The sequence below is a fragment of the Erpetoichthys calabaricus genome, chromosome 8 (assembly GCF_900747795.2).
Source record: "Erpetoichthys calabaricus chromosome 8, fErpCal1.3, whole genome shotgun sequence".
Lineage (NCBI taxonomy): Eukaryota > Metazoa > Chordata > Cladistia > Polypteriformes > Polypteridae > Erpetoichthys > Erpetoichthys calabaricus.
In genome coordinates this window covers 15,794,094-15,814,840 of record NC_041401.2, presented here as the reverse complement: position 1 = coordinate 15,814,840, position 20,747 = coordinate 15,794,094, and the positions used below count along the sequence as shown (strand labels likewise).

Here is a 20,747-nt window from a genome sequence, read left to right as displayed (position 1 = left end):
CGCACCTTCTTTGGAGCCATGACATTATCAAAGGAATACTTTATAAACAACAATAAACAATCTGTACTGACAGCAACATCAAACAAAACACATTAACAGTAAATCCAGTAAATGAAGGTATAATGAACAGATCTACATTATTTAAAAAAAATCTTGCTTTCGATTTGCAGTAATATAAATAAAGCATGTCTTTCTTGCAATCCGATCAGCTGCTGACAGAACTCATGGCTATTTTTGCAACTCACCCCCTCCCCCAGATTAGGAATCGTTTAACTCTCAACCAAGCTTCCTTTTAAACACACCGCTATCATCCTGTGTTCGCTGCTGCATGGGTGTCACCCCAGAAATGCAGACAGAACTAACGTTCTTTCCATATGGCAAAGTATTAAAAGTTGCAGCAGTGAAAACGAGGCCTGCTTTTCTCGAGCGATTTTCCCCAGCCCTGCGCCGGCAAACACATCAAGGGATAGAGAAGCTGTGAGAATGACAAAAAACGCCCACCCAGCAAAACACTCCAAAAAAAAGGGGACAATAGTGGAAATTCACCTTATTGTGCAGATGGTTTGGTTTGTTTGTTTGTTTATCTATGTATTTATTTCCAATAAGGGGCTAGGAAAGCCTAGTACTGTTTAGAGCTGCACGCACTGCACACCACACTTCCTCAAGCAAGCAGCCGAAAAAGAAAGCTAACTCCCGCCCCTAAACGTGACGTACACCCTTAAAGACAGCTGATTGGTTCAGGTTTGAACGCCGAAAACGTAGAAGAAAGAGCCCGTACGAGTCACGGGAACGCGCACGTTAAAATTCCTTCTGACTGAACTCGACAAGTCTGGCTGCTTGTCGTGGGTGAATCGTGAGAGCTGTAAGACTATGAGAAGTAGTAACGGAAATGTTTCTAAAGGTTTGCGGTACTCCTTGATAGTTTAATTCCTACAGGCTTTTATAAAAATAACCCACTTTTAGGGGCCAGCAGCACTAATTGCCGGATAGGAATCAGTCTTGAACTGGGCTCTAAACTACGGGTTTTCGTTCCATTCGTTTTTCCCCCTATAATAGCCAAATATTAATATCGATGTAAAATACTGTGTAAACACTATTAGTAATTTAGTGCAAGTCTGCGTCAGCGGGTATCTGCAGAGGAATAAAATTAGATAGATAGATACTTTATTAATCCCAAGGGGAAATTCACATACTCCAGCAGCAGCATACTAATAAAGAAAATATTAAATTAATGAGTGATAACAATGCAGGTATACAGACAGACAATAACTTTGAATAATGTTAACTTCTATCCTTTATTAATCCCAAGGGGAAATTCACATACTCCAGCAGCAGCATAATAATAAAGGAAATATTAAATTAATGAGTGATAACAATGCAGGTATACAGACAGACAATAACTTTGAATAATGTTAACTTCTATCCCCCTGACTCCCCTAGGGTGGTATTGAAGAGTGGCATAGTGTGGGGGAGGAACGATCTCCTCAGTCTGTCAGTGGAGCAGGACGGTGACAGCACGTCACTGAAGCTGCTCCCAGAGCCGGCCCTAGACAATTTCGGGCCCGAAGCAAACTGATACCGAGACCCCTGCAGCTAGGGGGTCCGGGGCAAAGCCCCACTCCGCCAATTGATTTCCTGCATTCTGAGCTGCAGAAATGCATTTTCCCGGCATCTACAACCATCACTTTTTGACGATTTCCGTTTGACACTGACAACCGTAACCGTAACACACTGACAGGAGCCACATTCGCAGGCTGTCAGCGCAGACTGTCGTACAAGGCCCTGAGTGAAGGGTATGAGTGATGGAGGTTGGAGTGGGCCCGCATAAATGTCTTTAATGATGATACATTAACAGATAAAGCTACATTTTAGCCAGCTTTTGCTGTTTACACCAGGCAGCACGTGGAGGTAAATAGCTAGGCCAAGCACTATTTTTTTTGCTTTTTATATTTTTTATATTTTTTTTTTATTTTATGAAGATGAGATCCACATTATTTTGTTTTTACATTTTTACTCAGTTTTAAAGCTTGTTTTCATACTTTCGAGATATTCAGATTTCCATATAAAATAACTTACCAGCAGATATTGAAATCTATTTCACACAAAAGACACTTTTCGAACCTTGGCACTGGCAAACTCATGAATAAGTTCAGAATAATCAAGAGATTCAACTATCTCTTGCTCAATTGAAATCAATGCCAGACTATTCAGACGTTCGTAGCTCATGGAGCTTCGCAAGTAATTTTTGATAAGCTTGAGTTTTGAAAAACTCCTCTCCGCCGAAGATACCGTTATAGGCACAGTCAATGCTATTCTGAGAGCCACAGCAACATTAGGCATGGCAGTTGCTAACTCCATCTCATACAGATATTCCAGTGCTTCCATGGCTGTTGAGTTGCTAGGAACTAAATTGGCAAACATGCGAATTTCACTGCATAGTGTGTGTGGATCAATGTCTGATTCATTATTCTTCGAGTCAGTTAATGCAATTTTCAAGTCCATAGAGTATTTCATCAAGGTATTATCATCCATGGATGATATTCACTGATAATTGTGCAGAAATCCAAAATTGTCGAAATGCTGTTTCATTTGATCAAACCTCTCCTTCATGGACATAATTGCTTGATCCAGAAGGACAAGAAAGAATTCTGTGCGAAACTTTTCCTTTGGATCAGTTATTAACTCATCCCGGACTTCATAATCGAAATGGCGCTTCGTTCGTCCCCTGCGTAAACTGGTTACTGCAGGAAATACGACATCCTCGGAAGGCATCTCTAATTCATTAGCAAGCTCTCTGGCTGTAGCTTCTGCTAATTCTAGTCCATTTTCTCTGTACAAAACCAAATAGTCAGAAACACTGTTGATGCATTTGAGAGCAACATCATACTGCATATTTTCATTTTGCAAAATTTTGCTGGCTACATTGATCTGTGAAAGAATGTTGTACCGAATTGCTAAGGAAACAAGAAATGGAAACTTTTTCAGCTGCTTGGCTAATGCAGCGGCTTCAGTTCTAGCCTTAGGATCTTTAGAATCTTCAGAAACATCTACCAGCGTGTCATACACAGAGCCTATTTGGAATCTGACAGCTTTAACACTCTCAATCCTGCATTCCCATCTAGTGTCACAAATGCACTTCAGAGTGAAATTATTGATGTGCTTCTCCAGAATCTGCCAGCGTACTGTAGAAGCACTAAACAGCAAATAGATCTGATGTGACGTTCCAAAAAGCGACATGGCAGCTGGTGACGATTTAGCCATGTCTCCAACAAGCAAATTAAGGCTATGACAACCGCATGGGATGTAGAATGCTCGTGGATTTTTATCCAGTATTCATTTTTGAACGCCACTGTGTTTGCCTTTCATATTGGAACCGTTATCATATCCCTGTCCCCTACAGTTACCTACTGTAGGTTCAATTTCAACTCCGAGAGCATCCGTAGGCATTGGTCTGTGAGATTGGAGCCAGTGCTATCATCAACGGCTATGTACCCTACAAAATATTCTCGAACTTCCACTGAGGAGCCATCAATATGAACGATCCTTATTATCATCGTCATCTGCTCTTCATGGCTTATATCAGGAGTGCAGTCGAGAATGATTGAGAAATACTTGGCCTTATGAATATTGGAAATTATTTTCTCTAACGTAACCCATCAACTGAATTATTTCATTTTGCACGTTTTTTCCCAGATAATGATCGTGGATTTCATTGTCTGTAATCCTTCGTACATGCTGTTGCATGCACGGATCAAATTTGGCTAACAATTCCACTAACCCAAGAAAATTGCCATTATGCGGGGCAAATATACGATCGCTAGAACCTCGAAACGCCAGGTTTCTTTCACCCAGAAACTGAATAATAGCAATAATTCTTGTTAATACATTGCGCCAATGCTCAATTTCTCTTAGCAGAAGTTCTTGTGCATGCTTATCAATGGTACATCCTGCCTTCAAGCGATTTTGAAGTTCCAACCAATCCTTAAAGGCACGTATATGGTTGGCAGATGTTTTGTGACTGCACACGTCTCAGGACAAATTTCTCCAATCACCTTAACCATCAGTAGTCAATTTGATCTGGATATCCAAGAATAACTTGCAGCAGAAACAAAAAAGTGCATTTTTGTTCTTTGAGTAAACAAGCCAGGGCCTGTCAACAAATTCCCCATTTGGTAATTTTCGGGAATAAAAGGAATCAGAAAAATGGCGCCCATCATCATTCGTCGGATATTGAATCCCGGTTTCGTGAAAGGGCCCCTTTTGGACTAGGAAGACATGTTCCTTGTCGGTGATTACTACACCCCACAAACCTGGATCTCCCCAACTGAAGGAGTCAAAATCATTATCAGCCTCATCGTGATCTTCATCTTTCTGGTTAGAAACTGAAACAGCTGGCAACGTTGCTGAACCTGACAAAAAACCCATGTCCATGTCATTGTTAACGTCATCGGCTTCTGACTCCTCGGAGTCGGATACAGGTTTGTGGGGCTTGGACGGCGTTGCGGTATCTTCGACTAATGGAAGTTCAGTCCTGGTGCTAGTGCTGCTAGTGCTGCTAGAGCTAACCGTTTTCGTTAGGAAGCGTTGCAAAGCACTTTTTTGGGTAGTGAAGAATTCATCTTTCGCTGCTTTTTCTTTACGTTTTTGAGCACCTGATTTATATTTCTTTGGCGGTGGAACTGAAGACATGTGGAATACAATAATTTCAAACTGTGGAAATTCGGTAAGGCCTAACTACTATCTACAAGATGTTCTTTCTAACAAAATGGAAATATATTGATATGAAGGAAAGTGATGGCTTTACGAAGAGAAGGGCCCCTTTTATGCTCTGTCGAGAATGCAGTGCGGTGGAGCGGCCCTGACTGAAGCGTAAGTGGCCACCTACTGAGGACAGAGGCACAGATGAGCCGTGGAGGCAGCAAGAGGTGCGCGGGCCTGAGTGAAGCGTAATGAAGATTGGAGTGCCAAGTGGAGATGTCCACGTGGAGTAATTAGGTGATGGAATATGTTGCCCATGAATTATATATATAAAAAAATTAGTAATAGAGGTTGGAGTGAAGGAATCTGTTGCTCCATTGGGCCCTCCGCAGCAGCATCGCATCACAGAAAAAAAAAACTTTGTTGGGCACAGTGGGCCCCCTCCAGCTGTGGGCCTGAAGTGGTCACTTCGTTCGCTTCGCCCTAAGGCCAGCTCTGCTGCTCCTCTGTCTGGAGATGATCCTGTTCAGTGGATGCAGTAGATTCTCCATGATTGACAGGAGCCTGCTTAGCGCCCGTCGCTCTGCCACAGATGTCAAACTGTCCAGCTCCATGCCTACAGAGGTCTGCACCCTCTGCACACAGTCACCTCTGATGATCATGGGGTCCATGAGGGGCCTGGTCCTCCTAAAATCCACCACCAGCTCCTTGGTTTTGCTGGTGTTCAGGTGTAGGTGGTTTGAGTCGCAAAATGTATGTATGTCTTAACATTAAGATGCCTTTGAGTGGTGCGCAGGAACAGTAGTCTTCAATGGACTAAGTTAAGTAGTTAGGTTTTAGAACCTTCTCAATCCATTGATGGTTGCCGGAGCCAAAGTTTGAAAACCATCCTGGACAGGATTGTAGTCCATCAACCAACTACCCACACATCCTATTTTCACATACAGTGACAAATTGGCAATTGACATAACCTAAATTAGAAAAAAATGAAAACTTTTTAAATTAATTCCTGCTTTGACTGAGCATATCTACCTGCGCATGTAGTTTGCTGATGTTTCGTTGACTTGTGTTGGAGATCTGTATGCTGTCAGTAGCGGCTATTGTAGGTCAAAGAGGAAAATATACAAACTGGTGTAAACAACTGTTTTAACATAAAACGAGTATGCACGTCTGCCAGTACTTTTCAATGGGAGATTTTGTCATTTCAAAACTTTGTACAATGTAATCTATCTGAAAAGAAAAAAGCACGTAACACATTTAGGAGAACAAAGAGGGAACAAAGGTAGGGCAGATTAAAAGACTAAAGGTGCGAGTAGGTGTAAAAAAGCTACCATCAGAGAAGATGAAGGGAAAAATTAAAAAGTTCATTAGTCATTGAATCGTGGAATAATATGTGACTGATGAGAATGACATTTGCTTCTTTGAAACCCTGTGATAGAATACATACAGAGATATTCGTGTCTCCGTGTTATGATCAAGGGTTGTGAAGTGTTCTTTAATAGTCTTTGCAATGTCTTTGATTTTAACAGTCCAAACATGCTTCTTGAAATGATTTGCTTGCCATCTCCCTGTGTCACTTACTGTATGTAGATAGGTGGCTTGACACTTCCTACAAGAAATGCAGTAAAAGAGATTTTTAGAAATGCAAGAGGCATTTTCTTTAATTTACTAGAGGGTCCAGATACAAAGGTTATGGATAGTGACATTTTTGAAAGTGATACAGCAGATCCTGTTACAGCTAGAAGTTCCTGGTGAGAAATGTGGCTTTCCTCTTTGTGAGTGGAAGACAATAATAAAATGCAAAGTGAGACAATAGATCCCATTTGCATCTCTGTCTTTCATATACTATTTGTTTCAATAACATACTTGAAAAGAAAAAAATTGAAAATCTGGATTGTGATGGGGGGGGGGGTTAGTGGGCGTTTTGGTACAAAATCAGTTTTACAAAAGACTGGTTTGGCAAATTTTGGGCACTAAAATGACAAAATTAACTTACAGACCACTATAACAGCTAAATAACAGATTGGTTAGAGTGAAAATGGTGGCCCTTCAGGACTATTTTAGACCCCAGATTAGGCTGATCATCTATTGCCTTGCTTTGCATCTCTTTATTGTTTGTCTGCCAGTTAACGAGAAAACAATTAAGCAAGTTATGTCTCAGGTAAGTAACTCGATACAGGGTAGCACTCACAACAGAAATTATCCAGAGTCCACAGACAAATCCTTTATTTCAAGTATGAGCCTCAACATAAAAGAACAGTCTGATACAATCAAAGTAACATTGGATATGCTCTATACCAACCCTCTAAATGCCAAAGTAAAGGTCCTTTTTATAAACGGACAACACAACCAAGATGTCCTATCCTACACAAGTAAATTATCACTAAGGCAAAAGAAGAGCAACAATTGGTTACCAATTAAGAAAGTGACTGGAATAAAAACCTGCAGCCCTCCAGGATGTGAGTATCACACCCCTGCTTTAGAACATTGTAGGCCCACAGTTTAGTCAGAGTTTTGTATCAACTGATTTCACGGTTACAGAGATTCAAACTTTCAAAAATACATCTAGGACATATATAAATATCTAAAACAGCATACATTGTAAAAATGAATCCGCTAAATTCGTGCTTCGTGCCAGCAAAGCAGCGGGTCCAGATGGAGTATCGCCACAACTGCTGAAGGTCTGTGCATCGGAGCTGGGGAGTCCTCTACAACGCATCTTCAACCTGAGCCTGGAATAGGGGAGAGTCCCGAGGCTTTGGAAAACATTTTGCATCACCCCAGTCCCAAAGGTATCACGTCCTAGTGAGCTGAACGACTTCCGGCCTGTCGCTCTGACGTCACATGTGATGAAAACCATGAAGCGGCTGCTGCTTCACCACCTGAGGCCACAGGTACACCACGCCCTCGACCCTCTGCAGTTCGCATACCAGGAGAAGGTGGGAGCGGAGGATGCCATCATCTATATGCTACACCGATCACTCTCCCACTTGGACAGAGGCAGTGGTGCTGTAAGAATTATGTTTCTGGACTTCTCTAGCACCTTCAACACCATCCAAACTCTGCTCCTTAGGGACAAGCTGACAGAGATGGGAGTAGATTCATACCTAGTGGCATGGATCGTGGACTATCTTACAAACAGACCTCAGTATGTGCGTCTCAGGAACTGCAGGTCTGATATTGTGGTCAGCAACACAGGAGCGCCACAGGGGACTGTACTTTCTCCGGTCCTGTTCAGCCTATATACATCGGACTTCCAATACAACTCGGAGTCCTGCCACGTGCAAAAGTTCACTGACGATACTGCTATCGTGGGCTGCATCAGGAGTGGGCAGGAGGAGGAGTATAGGAACCTCATCAAGGACTTTGTTAAATGGTGCGACTCAAACCACTTACACCTGAACACCAGCAAAACTAGGAGCTGGTGGTGGATTTTAGGAGGCCCAGGCCCCTCCTGGACCCCGTGATCATCAGAGGTGATTGTGTGCAGAGGGTACAGACCTATAAATACCTTGGAGTGCAGCTGGATGATAAATTGGACTGGACTGCCAATACTGATTCTCTGTGCAAGAGAGGACAGAGCCGGCTGCACTTCCTTAGAAGACTGGCGTCCTTCAACATCTGCAATAAGATGCTGCAGATGTTCTATCAGACGGTTGTGGCGAATGCCCTCTTCTACGCAGTGGTGTGCTGGGGAGGCAGCATTCAGAAGAAGGACGCCTCACGCCTGGACAAACTGGTGAGGAAGACAGGCTCTATTGTAGGCATGGAGCTGGACAGTTTGACATCCATGGCAGAGCGACAGGCGCTCAGCAGGCTCCTATCAATTATGGAGAATCCACTGCATCCACTAAACAATGTCATCTCCAGACAGAGGAGTAGCTTCAGTGAAAGACTGCAGTCACCGTCCTGCTCCACTGACAGACTGAGGAGATCGTTCCTCCCCCAAACTATGCGACTCTTCAGTTCCACCCGGGGGGTTAAACGTTAACATTATTCAAAGTTATTGTCTGTTTTTTTGTATCAGTATGCTGTTGCTGGAGTATGTGAATTTCCCCTTGGGATTAATAAAGTATCTATCTATCTATCTATCTATCTATCTATCTATCTATCTATCTATCTATCTATCTATCTATCTATCTATCTATCTATTTTATAGTGCCTTTCATATCTATCTATCTATCTATCTATCTATCTATCTATCTATCTATCTATCTATCTATCTATCTATCTATCTATCTATCTATTTTTGCCTCAGTTTTTGAAGTATTGATAATGATACTGACCACTTTCACAAGTAATAGCAGACACAAAACAAATCTTGAAAACTTTATCTTATAAAAATGCAAGTGTATTGGATATGTACTGGATATTGCATTTTGACAGACACCCTGAGAAAGCCGGCAGCTTGTCTCTGCATGTTGTGCTGTGTTCTAATCTCCATGTCTGTTGTTCGTTCTTAATCCTGTCTTCACTGATGACAGAAGGGGAGAGGTGGGACTTAATTCAAAAACACACTGTTTTGGAAATGCATCTTTCCTGTTTATCTTGTATACTGAGTTTTCCAGAAGTATTAATAATATTTTGCACATTTGGAGAGTACAAATGGATAACGGATTTGTGGATTATGCAACACGAGTTACGTGAGAATTTTTTTTTTCTTTTTTCCATGGTCGTTATTCAATTAATTTTCCATTGTCCAATTTTGATCACTATTGAGTCCCTTTAAATTAGAATCATTGTTATGTACTTTCTCCACAAAAATGTGAGATTTCATTTTTTTTCTCACCCACCCCTTTAAATTACTTGGGGTAAGTAACATATAAAAAAGTCAATTTTGAGTGACTTATTCCTTTGCTTTTTGTGTGATGGAGAGAATGTGGAAACCTTTTTTTTTCAATCATTAAAACAAGCTGTTAGGCATCCAATAGGATCTTGCAGCTAGTGGCCCATAAAACTCCTAAATGCCATAATCCCAGTTTTATTACAAATCGCCATTGTCACTAAAATATATAAATGGCATTGGGCAAATATACAAAATTCTAACATATCTGCTAAATGAATCAATGCAAAATGAAAGTATTGTATTACTTTCACTATTCTGGATAGACTTGAAGGTAAAAATTACATTATACTATGTACACATGACAATAATCTTGAACATCTAGTTAATGCTTCTATGGTGCAATGCTGTATACCACACTTTGAAGCTCCACTTTAGGTCAACCTGAAGCAGTTCCCTGTTAATAGATTACTAGAATGATGTGAATACTACTATATGCAACCTAAGATGATGTGATGAAACTTGCACCAGTTTACAAAAGAAAAACACAAGCCCTGATCCCATAACTGTCAATTTGAAACCATCACAGAAACAGTTGAAAGGGCCCATGTACTCCAGTTGCAAAAAACATAAGTAATAAATTATTCTAAACCTCTATAGTTATATTATCTCTTATGATTGTGTTAACTATGGAAAGATGCTATATAAAATGAAGGCTGTAGTTGGAACATACCTTGCATAATGACAAGTCAGTTGCAACGTTTCCAGTTCATTCTGTGCTTTATGTCAGAGAACTACAAAGATCTCTACAAATGGCACATCACTCCTGCACCAAGGTTCCTTTTATAAGAGTAAACTCCAGAAGACTCTGTGACTGTAATTGCATTGCTGTAGACTCTACAGCTGAGGTTCAGCTAGACTTTTAGTAAAACATTTTTGTTCTAAATTTAAATTACATTTATTATTACAGGGTGGAGCAGTGGTTGTGCTGGTGTTGCACTGCAGCTCGTAGACTAGGATTCGTGTCCTAGGTCCTCACTGAGTGTAGTTTGTCCTGTGATGTACTGGCACCCTGTCCAGGGCTTGTTACTGCCTTTTGTACTGTGCTAGCCAATCCAAGCCCCCAACACACCCCTGGTATGGATTAAGAGGTTTAGAAAATTACACGACATGTTCTTTATTGCTTGTTAACTCTGTACATTCTATTTGCTAGAATGCCTTATATGTAAAGTATATTGCTTTTTTAAGTCAACTTGGATAAAGGGTTCTGCCAGATAAGCCATAATAATGATAACCATACTGTAGTAGTTCCTGTGTCCACGTTTACTGCAGTTCTGCAATTCATTTCTGTATTGTAACGTAAATAGGACTGTATATATTCTGGATAAAAAGTGCATTTGGTGATTTTTGATTACACATACATAATTACTTTCTCAAACCTACTAAATCCAGGGTTGCATTGAACACAAGACAAGAAACAACTCTGGACAATCTTTGCACACATCCACACTCAATTTCATTGGGAGTATTTAGAGTTGCCAGTTAAGAGACATGAGACAAAATCTCAAGCTGACACAGGATCATATGGATAAGATACACAGGCAATGACCAGGCACACAATTTGACACCAAGAAGCTAAATTTCTAAAGTATGACCACTAACTCAGCACTACCAGGTGGAGTGGTGGCTCTGAGGCTAGGAATCTGCCCTGGCAATCGGAAGGTTGCCGGTTTGAATCCCATAAATGCCAATAGGGACTCTGCTCTGTTGGGCCCTTGAGCAAGGCCCTTAACCTGGAATTGCTGAGCGCTTTGAGTAATGAGAAAAGCGCTATATAAATGCAAAGAATTATTATTATTACCACTAGATGCCTAAGTTATATACTGATGCAATCATACTATTTCTTATGTGAATGCAAGTACCTTTCACTTTTTTCCCTTTAAAACTCTGATTGTATATTGAAAAATAGTCTAAAATAAAATAAATAAATAGCATTTGGTCTATACTGGAGCTTTTCAATTTTCACTCTGAATCCGATTCTCTGATTTCTTTCTCTTTCTTGACTTAGGGTGATTGTCATATTGACTAACTTATCTATCTATTTATGTATTTATTTATTTAAAGAGCTTCTGTAAAAAGGTAATTTCCCAATATCTATCTATCTATCTATCTATCTATCTATCTATCTATCTATCTATCTATCTATCTATCTATCTATCTATCTATCTATCTATCCATCTATCTATCTATCTATCTATCTATCATATAGTGCCTTTCATATCTATCTATCTATCTATCTATCTATCTATCTATCTATCTATCTATCTATCTATCTATCTATCTATCTATCTATCTATCTATCTATCTATCTATCTATCTATCTATCTATCTATCATTGATCATAATATTCTTAAGAATCGCCTTAGTCAATGGGTGGGCCTCTCTGGCAGCGTCTTAAATTGGTTTGAATCCTACCTGGCAGGGAGAAAATTCTTTGTTAGTTGTGGTAATTATATTTCAAAGACACATGATATCTTATATGGTGTTCCACAAGGCTCTATCCTGGGTCCGCTGCTCTTCTCAATCTACATGCTTCCATTAGGTCAGATTATCTCGGGACATAACGTGAGCTACCACAGCTATGCTGATGACACACAGCTGTATTTATCAATAGCACCTGATGACCCCGAATCTCTTGATTCGCTAACACAATGTCTAACCTGTATCTCAGAATGGATGAATAGTAACTTTCTCAAATTAAATAAAGAGAAAACCGAAATCTTAGTGATTGGCAATAATGGATACAATGAGGCTGTTAGAAATAAACTGGATGCATTAGGATTAAAAGTCAAAACGGAGGTAAAAAGCTTAGGGGTAACCGTTGATTGTAATCTGAATTTTAAATCGCATATTAATCAGATCACTAGGACAGCATTTTTTCACTTAAGAAACATAGCAAAAGTTAGACCTCTTATATCATCGAAAGATGCAGAGAAATTAGTTCACGCATTTGTTTTCAGTCGACTAGATTACTGTAACACACTCCTCTCAGGACTAACCAAAAAAGACATCAATTGTTTGCAACTAGTGCAGAATGCAGCTGCTAGAATCCTTACCAGGAAAAGAAAATCCGAACACATCTCTCCAGTTTTGATGTCACTACACTGGTTACCTGTGTCATTCAGAATTGACTTTAAAATTCTGCTTATGGTTTATAAAGCCTTAAATAATCTCGCCCCATCTTATATATCGGAATGTCTGACACCTTATATTCCAAATTATAACCTCAGATCCTCAACTGAGTGTCTCCTTAGAATTTCAAGAGCAAAACTTAAAAGAAGTGGTGAGGCGGACGGCCTTCTGATGTTATGCACCTAAAATCTGGAATAGCCTGCCAGTAGGAATTCACCAGGCTAATACAGTGGAGCACTTTAAAAAACTGCTGGAAACACATTACTTTAACATGGCCTTCTCATAACTTCACTGTAATTTAATCCTGATACTCTGTATATCCAATTCATTATAATAACTATTCATTCAAAATCTGTACTAACCCCTACTCTCTCTTCTGTTTCCTTTTCCGGTGTCCTGTTGGTGGTGGCTTGTGCCACCACCATCTACCCAAAGCACCATGATGTTCCAACAATGATGGATGGATTAAAAGCCAGAAGTCTGTATGACCATCAGCATCAAGTGACTCCATGAGAACCCTAACTACAAAGAGGACTATTTCATTTATGTTAGGTAGAATGCTCAGAGGGGACTGGGCGGTCTTGTGGCCTGGAACCCCTACAGATTTTATTTTTTTCTCCAGCTTTCTGGAGTTTTTTTTTTTTTTTCTGTCCACCCTGGCCATCGGACCTTACTCCTCTTCTATGTTATCTAATGTTGTCTTATTTTAATTTTGTATTTTGTTTTTTATTTTTCTTTTCTTCATTATGTAAAGCACTTTGAGCTACTTTTTGTATGAAAATGTGCTATATAAATAAATGTTGTTGTTGTTGTTGTATCTATCTATCTATCTATCTATCTATCTATCTATCTATCTATCTATCTATCTATCTATCTATCTATCTATCTATCTATCTATCTATCTATCTATCTATCTATCTACCTTAATATGAAAAGTATGGACCCATCTGTGACCCATCTGTTTCCCATCTGTCTAAATCTTTAAGAGCCCATTAATCTCCACTTCTCTTACATAGTAGTTAAAAAAAGAAAATCACACCTTTCAATTTCTCAACTCAATGCAGCCTCCCAGATCCCCAAATAAAATGAGAGACAGCTGAGTAACAGCAGAATGCCTTTATCCCTGAGGGTAGATGGTGTATGAGGTGACAGGTGTGTGTTCAAACCTCCATCCACATACTTCCCCTTTGCTTTGCTTAGGCGAGGCAGGTTAGTCAGGTTAGTCATTTTCAATGACACAAAAAAACAAGGAAAGGAACATAAAAACGTGAATAACATGGTTATGAGGAATTTTAAATAATTGGTTGGGTTAAAACACCTGAAGGAAGATCAATGGTTGGGGTGGTTGGGAACTAATCAAAAAAGAATAGCAGACCCCCTACTAAAAGACTTTGTCTGCAGATGATGTGTGTATTCACTAATATGAAGTAGGCATTTTCTGAATCAGAATGGGACACTTATAGTTTGACACAAGAAAAATGGGTTATTATCACTGGACAAAAAATGTGAGTATTTGTCAGAATGCCAGTGAGAAAGGAGGCATAGGAAAAGGGTAGGACAGGAGACGGGCATGGCTAAATCCATCTGAGTAAAGAAGAATAATCATTGATGGAAAGAAGGTCATTTTTACATACCAGCTTAAGAATGTATGCCTAGGTAAATAGTTCCAGTAGGTATGTGGAGTGTACTACTATGACAGTCAACAGGGGTACCAGCACAAAGAACAGAGAGCGCCATTCTAGGCGAATACATTTAAATGATTCCCCCTGATGTTAGGGGACAGTTGTTCCAACTGGTGTCAGGGATGTCTATCCTTTGTCCATGGATAAGTTATGGTGGACCAAGAGAGCCCTGGGGCAACTATACTAAACTGCCAGAATACAATGTAAGGGCAATCTTATTATAGAGGTGATACGTGGAAAAGCAATGTCAGGAATACTAAAAGTACTAGACCCTTAAGTATGTATTGTGTTCATGAATCTGGCATCCTGGGTTTAAATCCATCACTTCATCATCGTTTGTATGGAGTTTGCATTTCCTCCCCATGTCTGTGTGGGTTTTCCTCCCTCATTCCCAAAATGTTTGTGTTTGGATAATTGGTGATTTCAAATTGATCCCCTAAGAGTTCGATTGTCGGTGTGTCCCTTGGTGCGCACTGTAACTGACTGGTGCCTGTTCCTCACCTTGTGCCCACTGCTTTTAGATTAAGTTTTACCCTCTACAACCCAGAACTGGATTAAGCGAGTCTGAAACCGCTTGTGTGTATTTAGTGAGCTTAGAGCATGGGCGTCAAACTCGAGGCCCGTAGGCTAGACCAGCCCTTGGATCTTTTTAAAGCAGGCTGTATTCAAAACCTGGGGGAGCAATGACCATCAGTTTTTTCAAAGACCCTCTTCAACATGTGTTAATCGATATATAATTTTACATTTACACCTGGGATTAAAATGCGTCTCCGGTGTCCGCTCTCCTTTATCTGCACAGCACAGCATACCACAGCTTGTAAACTGTAGTTAGAATGGAAATGGGCTGTCTGTAATGATCCAACAAGAAAAAGTGAAAAGTATGTGACATGCCACACTGTTATAAAGAACTTTGGGATTTTAGCATGATGCCAAAGATGTGACAGTCTCATGAAGGAGATGTAAGCTCAACTTCACACCCGGTGCTGCTGCTACTCGGTTCACCTTTTAAAGCTACACAGGTATTGGGAGCAGCCACCCTTCCTCAGATTACCTCCACCCTACACCGTTCATTTGTCTGTTGACTTGATTGTGAATAGAAAATGCACTTATATTTTCACACATTTAAAATATGATCATTATTTATTTCTGACCAGCTCAGCATGGTTTTAGTGTTGTCTGTACGATCCATTCACCAGCATGTTTACACCCAATTTTTTTAATGTGGTTAAGTGCCATCCAGTTGTGACGCATGTTAATGCAGGTGTAAACGGATATACTTTGCTATAACTACAAATTCTTGCCTGTGTCTGGACTGCTGCTTTCACTTGATTTTGTGTGCTAACATTATTCCCTTGCTCAATGCTGATTTTTGTCCCATGGCTGGTCTTGATGCTGACGAACTTAACAATTTTCGGCCTATCTCTCACTTACCTTTTCTGTCAAACGTTCTTGAGCATGTTTTAGCCTCCCAACTCCCCTGTTACTTAACTTCTAATAATTTGATGGAACCCTTTCAGTCTGGTTTCAGTTCACGGCACAATTGTGAAATTGCCCTGCTTCGGGTAAGTAATGATTTAGTTATGGCAACAGACTCTGGACAAACTAGCATATTAATTCTGTTAGACCCCAGTGCAGCATTTGACACGGTCAAACATGACATTCTACTGTCCAGAATGGAGAACATGCTGGGTATCTCTGGCACTGCCCTTCCGTGGTTTATGTCCTATCTGATTGATAGGCAAGTTTGTTAGTCTTGGCAACAGGAGGTCCAGCTCAGTGCCGTTCTCAGGGCTCTGTCCTTTGCTCTTCTGTATCTATATGCTTCCCCTTAGCCATATTATTTGTAGCTTTGCACTGTTATCCTTTTTATGCATGTGATGCACAACTCTATTTCAACTTTAAAAGCAAAACTTCACCAGAGCATTTTCAGCACACATCTTGCCTCGGTGAAATGAAAACCTGGATGGAGCAGAACTCTTTAAAATTAAATTGCACCAAAGCTGAACTCCTACAAATTGGCACTAAACCACAACTTAGAAAAATGAGCTCCTTCTTAGTCACTGTTGATGGTGATCTCATTAGGCCTTCTTCTAATGCAAGGAATCTTGGTGTCATTTTTGATTCCTTCCTTTGTTACTCCACCCACATAAACCACGTTAAGAAACTTTTTTACTTCCATTTCTGTAACTTATCCCATGTTTACTCTTTCCTCTCCTTTTCTAATGCTGAGAAACTTGTCCATGCTTTTATCATATCCTGCATCAATTATTGTAACTCCCTACTGGCACGTGCCCCTTCAAATCTTATATCACTTCTCCAGTTAATTCAAAACTCTGCTGCAGGAGTCCTTATGCAAACCAGCAACAACAAGAACATCACACCCGTCCTGCTTCACTGGCTCCCTGTGTCTTACAGGATCGAGTATAAAATTCTATTAATAACCTACAAAGCTATAGTTGCCTTCTTACCAGACTACATTAGTAACCTTCTCCATCGTTCTGCTCCTGATCACACTAAGGTCCTCTGATTGTGGCAATCTTTTTGTGCCCCACAATAACGTACACTCTATGGGTGACGGAGCCTTCTGCTGTATAGCACCAAGACTTTGGAATGACCACCCGAAATTAATGAGATCAGCTGACTCCATTCATTCTTTTAAAAAATTAGGGGGCTCCTCCCCCCTGCTCACTTCATTCGCCCGCCCCCAGGTTTGGTTTACCGTATATACAATTTAAAGAGATTGTTATTTTCATGGGAATTGTTACATATGCGTTATTTTCACTTTTACTTTACAACGTTTGTATAAACAATATTTGGAATTAACTTTTTTTCAAGATCGCATTGAATTTTGATTCTGTGTTTGGACTTACATCGTGCCAACGCAACGTAAAACTGCCTGTGAGTGAATATTGTTTCTTTCTCTCTAGAACGTATAAAATTATTGTCCTGATAAAATTTATAAGAGCTGAGAGCGCAGGAAGTGTGTCTGACATAAGCATTTACACAACTGAGGTTAGATGACCGTGATCTTGTTTGACAATAGTTGTAAGTAGGGCGTGACTTGAAAGGATCTCATGTTAAAAGTCTCCATCTCACGTGACTTCCGCAACAACTTTTTTGGAATCTATTAATTCTCACTGGCAACACGAATTAGACGATCTACAGTATAAAGCCATCCATCCATCCATTATCCAACCCGTTATATCCTAACTACAGGGTCACAGGGGTCTGCTGGAGCCAATCCCAGCCAACACAGGGTGCAAGGCGGGAATCAAAGCACGGGCAGGGCGCCAGCCCACCGCAGTCTACAAGTCTCCGGCTTAAAGTTTAAATCTCTTTTCACTGTTCTGTTATTTCACTGAGTAATAATTTCTGTTTGTTTGCGCTAATACGATCTCTCCTATCCTTTTTTTGAGACTTTGGCATTTTCGTACTTCCATTATCTTTAACCTGCTGTGCATGTGTACTGGGCCAACATTTTTGAATTCTTTACGACGTTCTACTTTGTCATCTACTGTTTGTCCATTATTTCCGGTTGCTGGCATGGTTAAATCTGTTTCTTGCGGGACGTATAACGCTGCTCGTGTTGTGAAGGGGGGGGCTGAATGCATGCTAAGAAGATGCGATCAGATCATCTGCTGACGAGCGGCATATTCTGCTTGTTGTCGATCATTTAAAAGCCTGTACAGCAGCTGTCCTTTTGTCTCACTGCCTTGTCTCACGTAATGTCGAATTGTCTTCCGAGAAGATCACGTCTCGTCTCCCTCATTTCCCTCCCAAGATTTTTTTTTTATAATAGGGAGACAACTTAAGACTCATCTGTTCAGGAAAGCTTTTACCTTAACCTAACGCTTCTTTCAGTTTACCTCTCTGTCCAGATTCTCAGGATAATTTGTTGTGTATATTATATCATAAATTATGTGATTTGTTCAGGAATTTATTTTAGCATTGAATTTAGTATTTTACTATGCCTTTTTCTTTCTTTTATTCTATTTAATGCATTTGTATGTCGTGTGTTTGTTTATTGTTCTATGCAGAAACTGTGTATCATTTTATTTAAGCACCTTGAGCATGGGAAAGGTTCTATATAAATAAAAAATGTATTATTATCATTATTGTTATTATTATGGGTGCTAATAGCTTTCCTAATTGAGTAAAGAAAAGCTAATAAAGAGGGAAGATCATTTTAAGAAAGACATAAGGCAGAATATACCATTATGATGGCTAGAGAGCTACCTGCGTGTCTCATTTGTAAAGAAAACGCGCCAGTAGTTGTTTGCTCTCTTCTGGCACACATTAGGTATATAAACTGTTATGTTTCCCCCCTCAATATAATTGAATTTGACACCACTGGCTTAGAGAGACAGCCGGGTTTTGTTTTCTTTTGCAATCCTTCATTGATTATCCCATCCATGTTTTTTCTGTTGTACAAATCATAATTTTAGCTTAAAAATGTAACTTTGAAGCATTCATAATAAAATAAATAAAACCAAATGTTTATTTTAAGCATTATTGTTAGTAATTCTCAAGTCATTTCTTGACAATGCTAACCTGATTACTTGTTTCCATTGTTGAGAGGCATAGTAATAAAATGTGCTGTGATGTTTTCACCACTGCATTTGATAGTAGCCTCCCAGGCTAATAACACATTATTTTAGCTTAGAAGTAAAGGGGTAGTGGGCAGAGGGGCTTTTGAATTGCAGAGAGGTACAAAATGCATCAGGCTCTGCACAAACCCATTACATTATTAACAACAGAATATATACAACTATGGTGAATGTCACATGGGCTACAGTAACTAACACCAGGTCTAAGGAATCTTAATACATAATTCGCCAGCCTCCTCACTCACTCACTCTCTCACTCAAGTCCGTCTGAAGCCGAATGCACAGTCGCCTTCTGCACAGCTGCCCGAAAAACCTTACGAGACCGACATCGCGGCAGGCGGTGGATTTACGGCCACAAAAATTCAAAGAGAAAGGCGACTTCGATTAAAGCTCTAGAGGCCTGAAAGGCGATTTCGACTACAGCTCGAGGCCTAATTATGCATTCTGATTCAATTACGTATTCATTCAATACACCTATATCAGGTTTGTGGTGCTTAAACTTATTACTATTCCACTCGTGCCCATTTCATCTTATGTTGTCGAAACGGGCTCTTTGTCTAGTAATCAATAAATGGCATTCTACATTTTAATTAACCTTAAAAACAAATCTGTTCAAAAAATACACACCATTTTGGTGGTTGTATTAGGAAAATGTCCTTCGATTCTTCTTAAAAACATGTGCAGTGGTTCATGTGAAATAAGCAAACCTTGCCAAGATAGATATGAAAATGTGACAGGTGCTGATAGACTATACAGCCAAGTTTGTGGACGCTTGACCATCCCACCTGTAAGAGCTTGCTGGACATCCCATTCTAAAACCCTGGGCTTTAATATGGAGTTGCCCCCCACTTTGTAGCTGTAACAGCCTCCACTCTTACGGGAAGGCTTTCCACAAGATGGAGTATGACTGTGGGAATATGTGCCTATACTGATATTGAATGAGATGCTTAGTCTCAATTGATATTTCAATTTATCCCAAAGATTTTCAGTAGGGTTGAGGTCAGGACTCTATGCAGGCCACTCGAGTTTCTTTGTGTCTTTATGGGTATGGCTTTGTGCACAGGGGAACAGTAATGCTGGAACAGAAAAGGGCCTCACTGAAACTGTTGCCAGAAAACTTGAAAGCACACAATTATCTAAAATGTCTTTGTGCCTGGCCCAAACCCTGAGAAACAGCCCCAGACCAATTTCTCTCCTCCACCAAAGTTTACAGTAAGCACAATGCCATCCGGAACGGAGCATTTTCTGGGCATCCGCCAAACCCAGATTCATCCATCAGATTACCAAATAGTGAAGCATGGATCATCACTCTAGAGAACATATTTCTTCTGCTCCAGAGTCCAATGATAACATGCTTTACACTTCAGCTGACACTTAGCATTACACATAGAAATGTTCGGCTTTTGTATAGGTGGTCGGCCATGAAAACCTATTTCATGAAGCTCCCAACGCACAGTTCTTATGTTGATTTTGCTTTCAAAGGAAGTTTGGAACTTGGTTTTGAGTGATGCAGCACAGGAAAGGCAAACTTTAATTGCTATGTGGTGTCAGCAGTCCGCGGCCCTGCCATGTTAGTTTATGCATTCTACCACTTTGTAGGTGAGCTGTTGTTACTGCTTGATGCTTATTTTGGAATCCGTTATATCATTACAGAAGGACTTGGATAGCATACAGTGTCATACATGGCTGGGAGTCAGACCCGGCTGGGACCCCTGGAGGGACAAAGAGGTGGCATATTTGTCCTCTGGGCCACGAGGGGGCAACTGCCCTGGAGCAGAAGAGGGC

The 20,747-nt window shown here is 40.2% G+C and overlaps 2 protein-coding genes across 3 annotated transcripts in view; both read right to left on the bottom strand.

Annotated features, from left to right (window-relative positions):
- ola1 (Obg-like ATPase 1) overlaps nucleotides 1-20,747 on the bottom strand; it is a 296,977-nt gene that overhangs the window by 175,080 nt on the left and 101,150 nt on the right. The window contains exon 1 of one of the 2 annotated variants that reach the window (XM_028806276.2): nucleotides 547-692. The exons of the other annotated variant lie outside the window; for it this stretch is intronic. The gene's annotated coding sequence lies outside the window, so the exon portion shown is untranslated. Of the gene's footprint in view, nucleotides 1-546; nucleotides 693-20,747 lie in introns of those variants that run through there. 2 annotated transcript variants of the gene reach the window in all.
- LOC114656483 (uncharacterized) lies at nucleotides 3,405-4,425 on the bottom strand. Its single transcript, XM_051930469.1, is given in 3 exon segments — nucleotides 3,405-3,642; nucleotides 3,644-4,028; nucleotides 4,311-4,425. Coding segments are annotated over 3 exon segments (738 nt in total).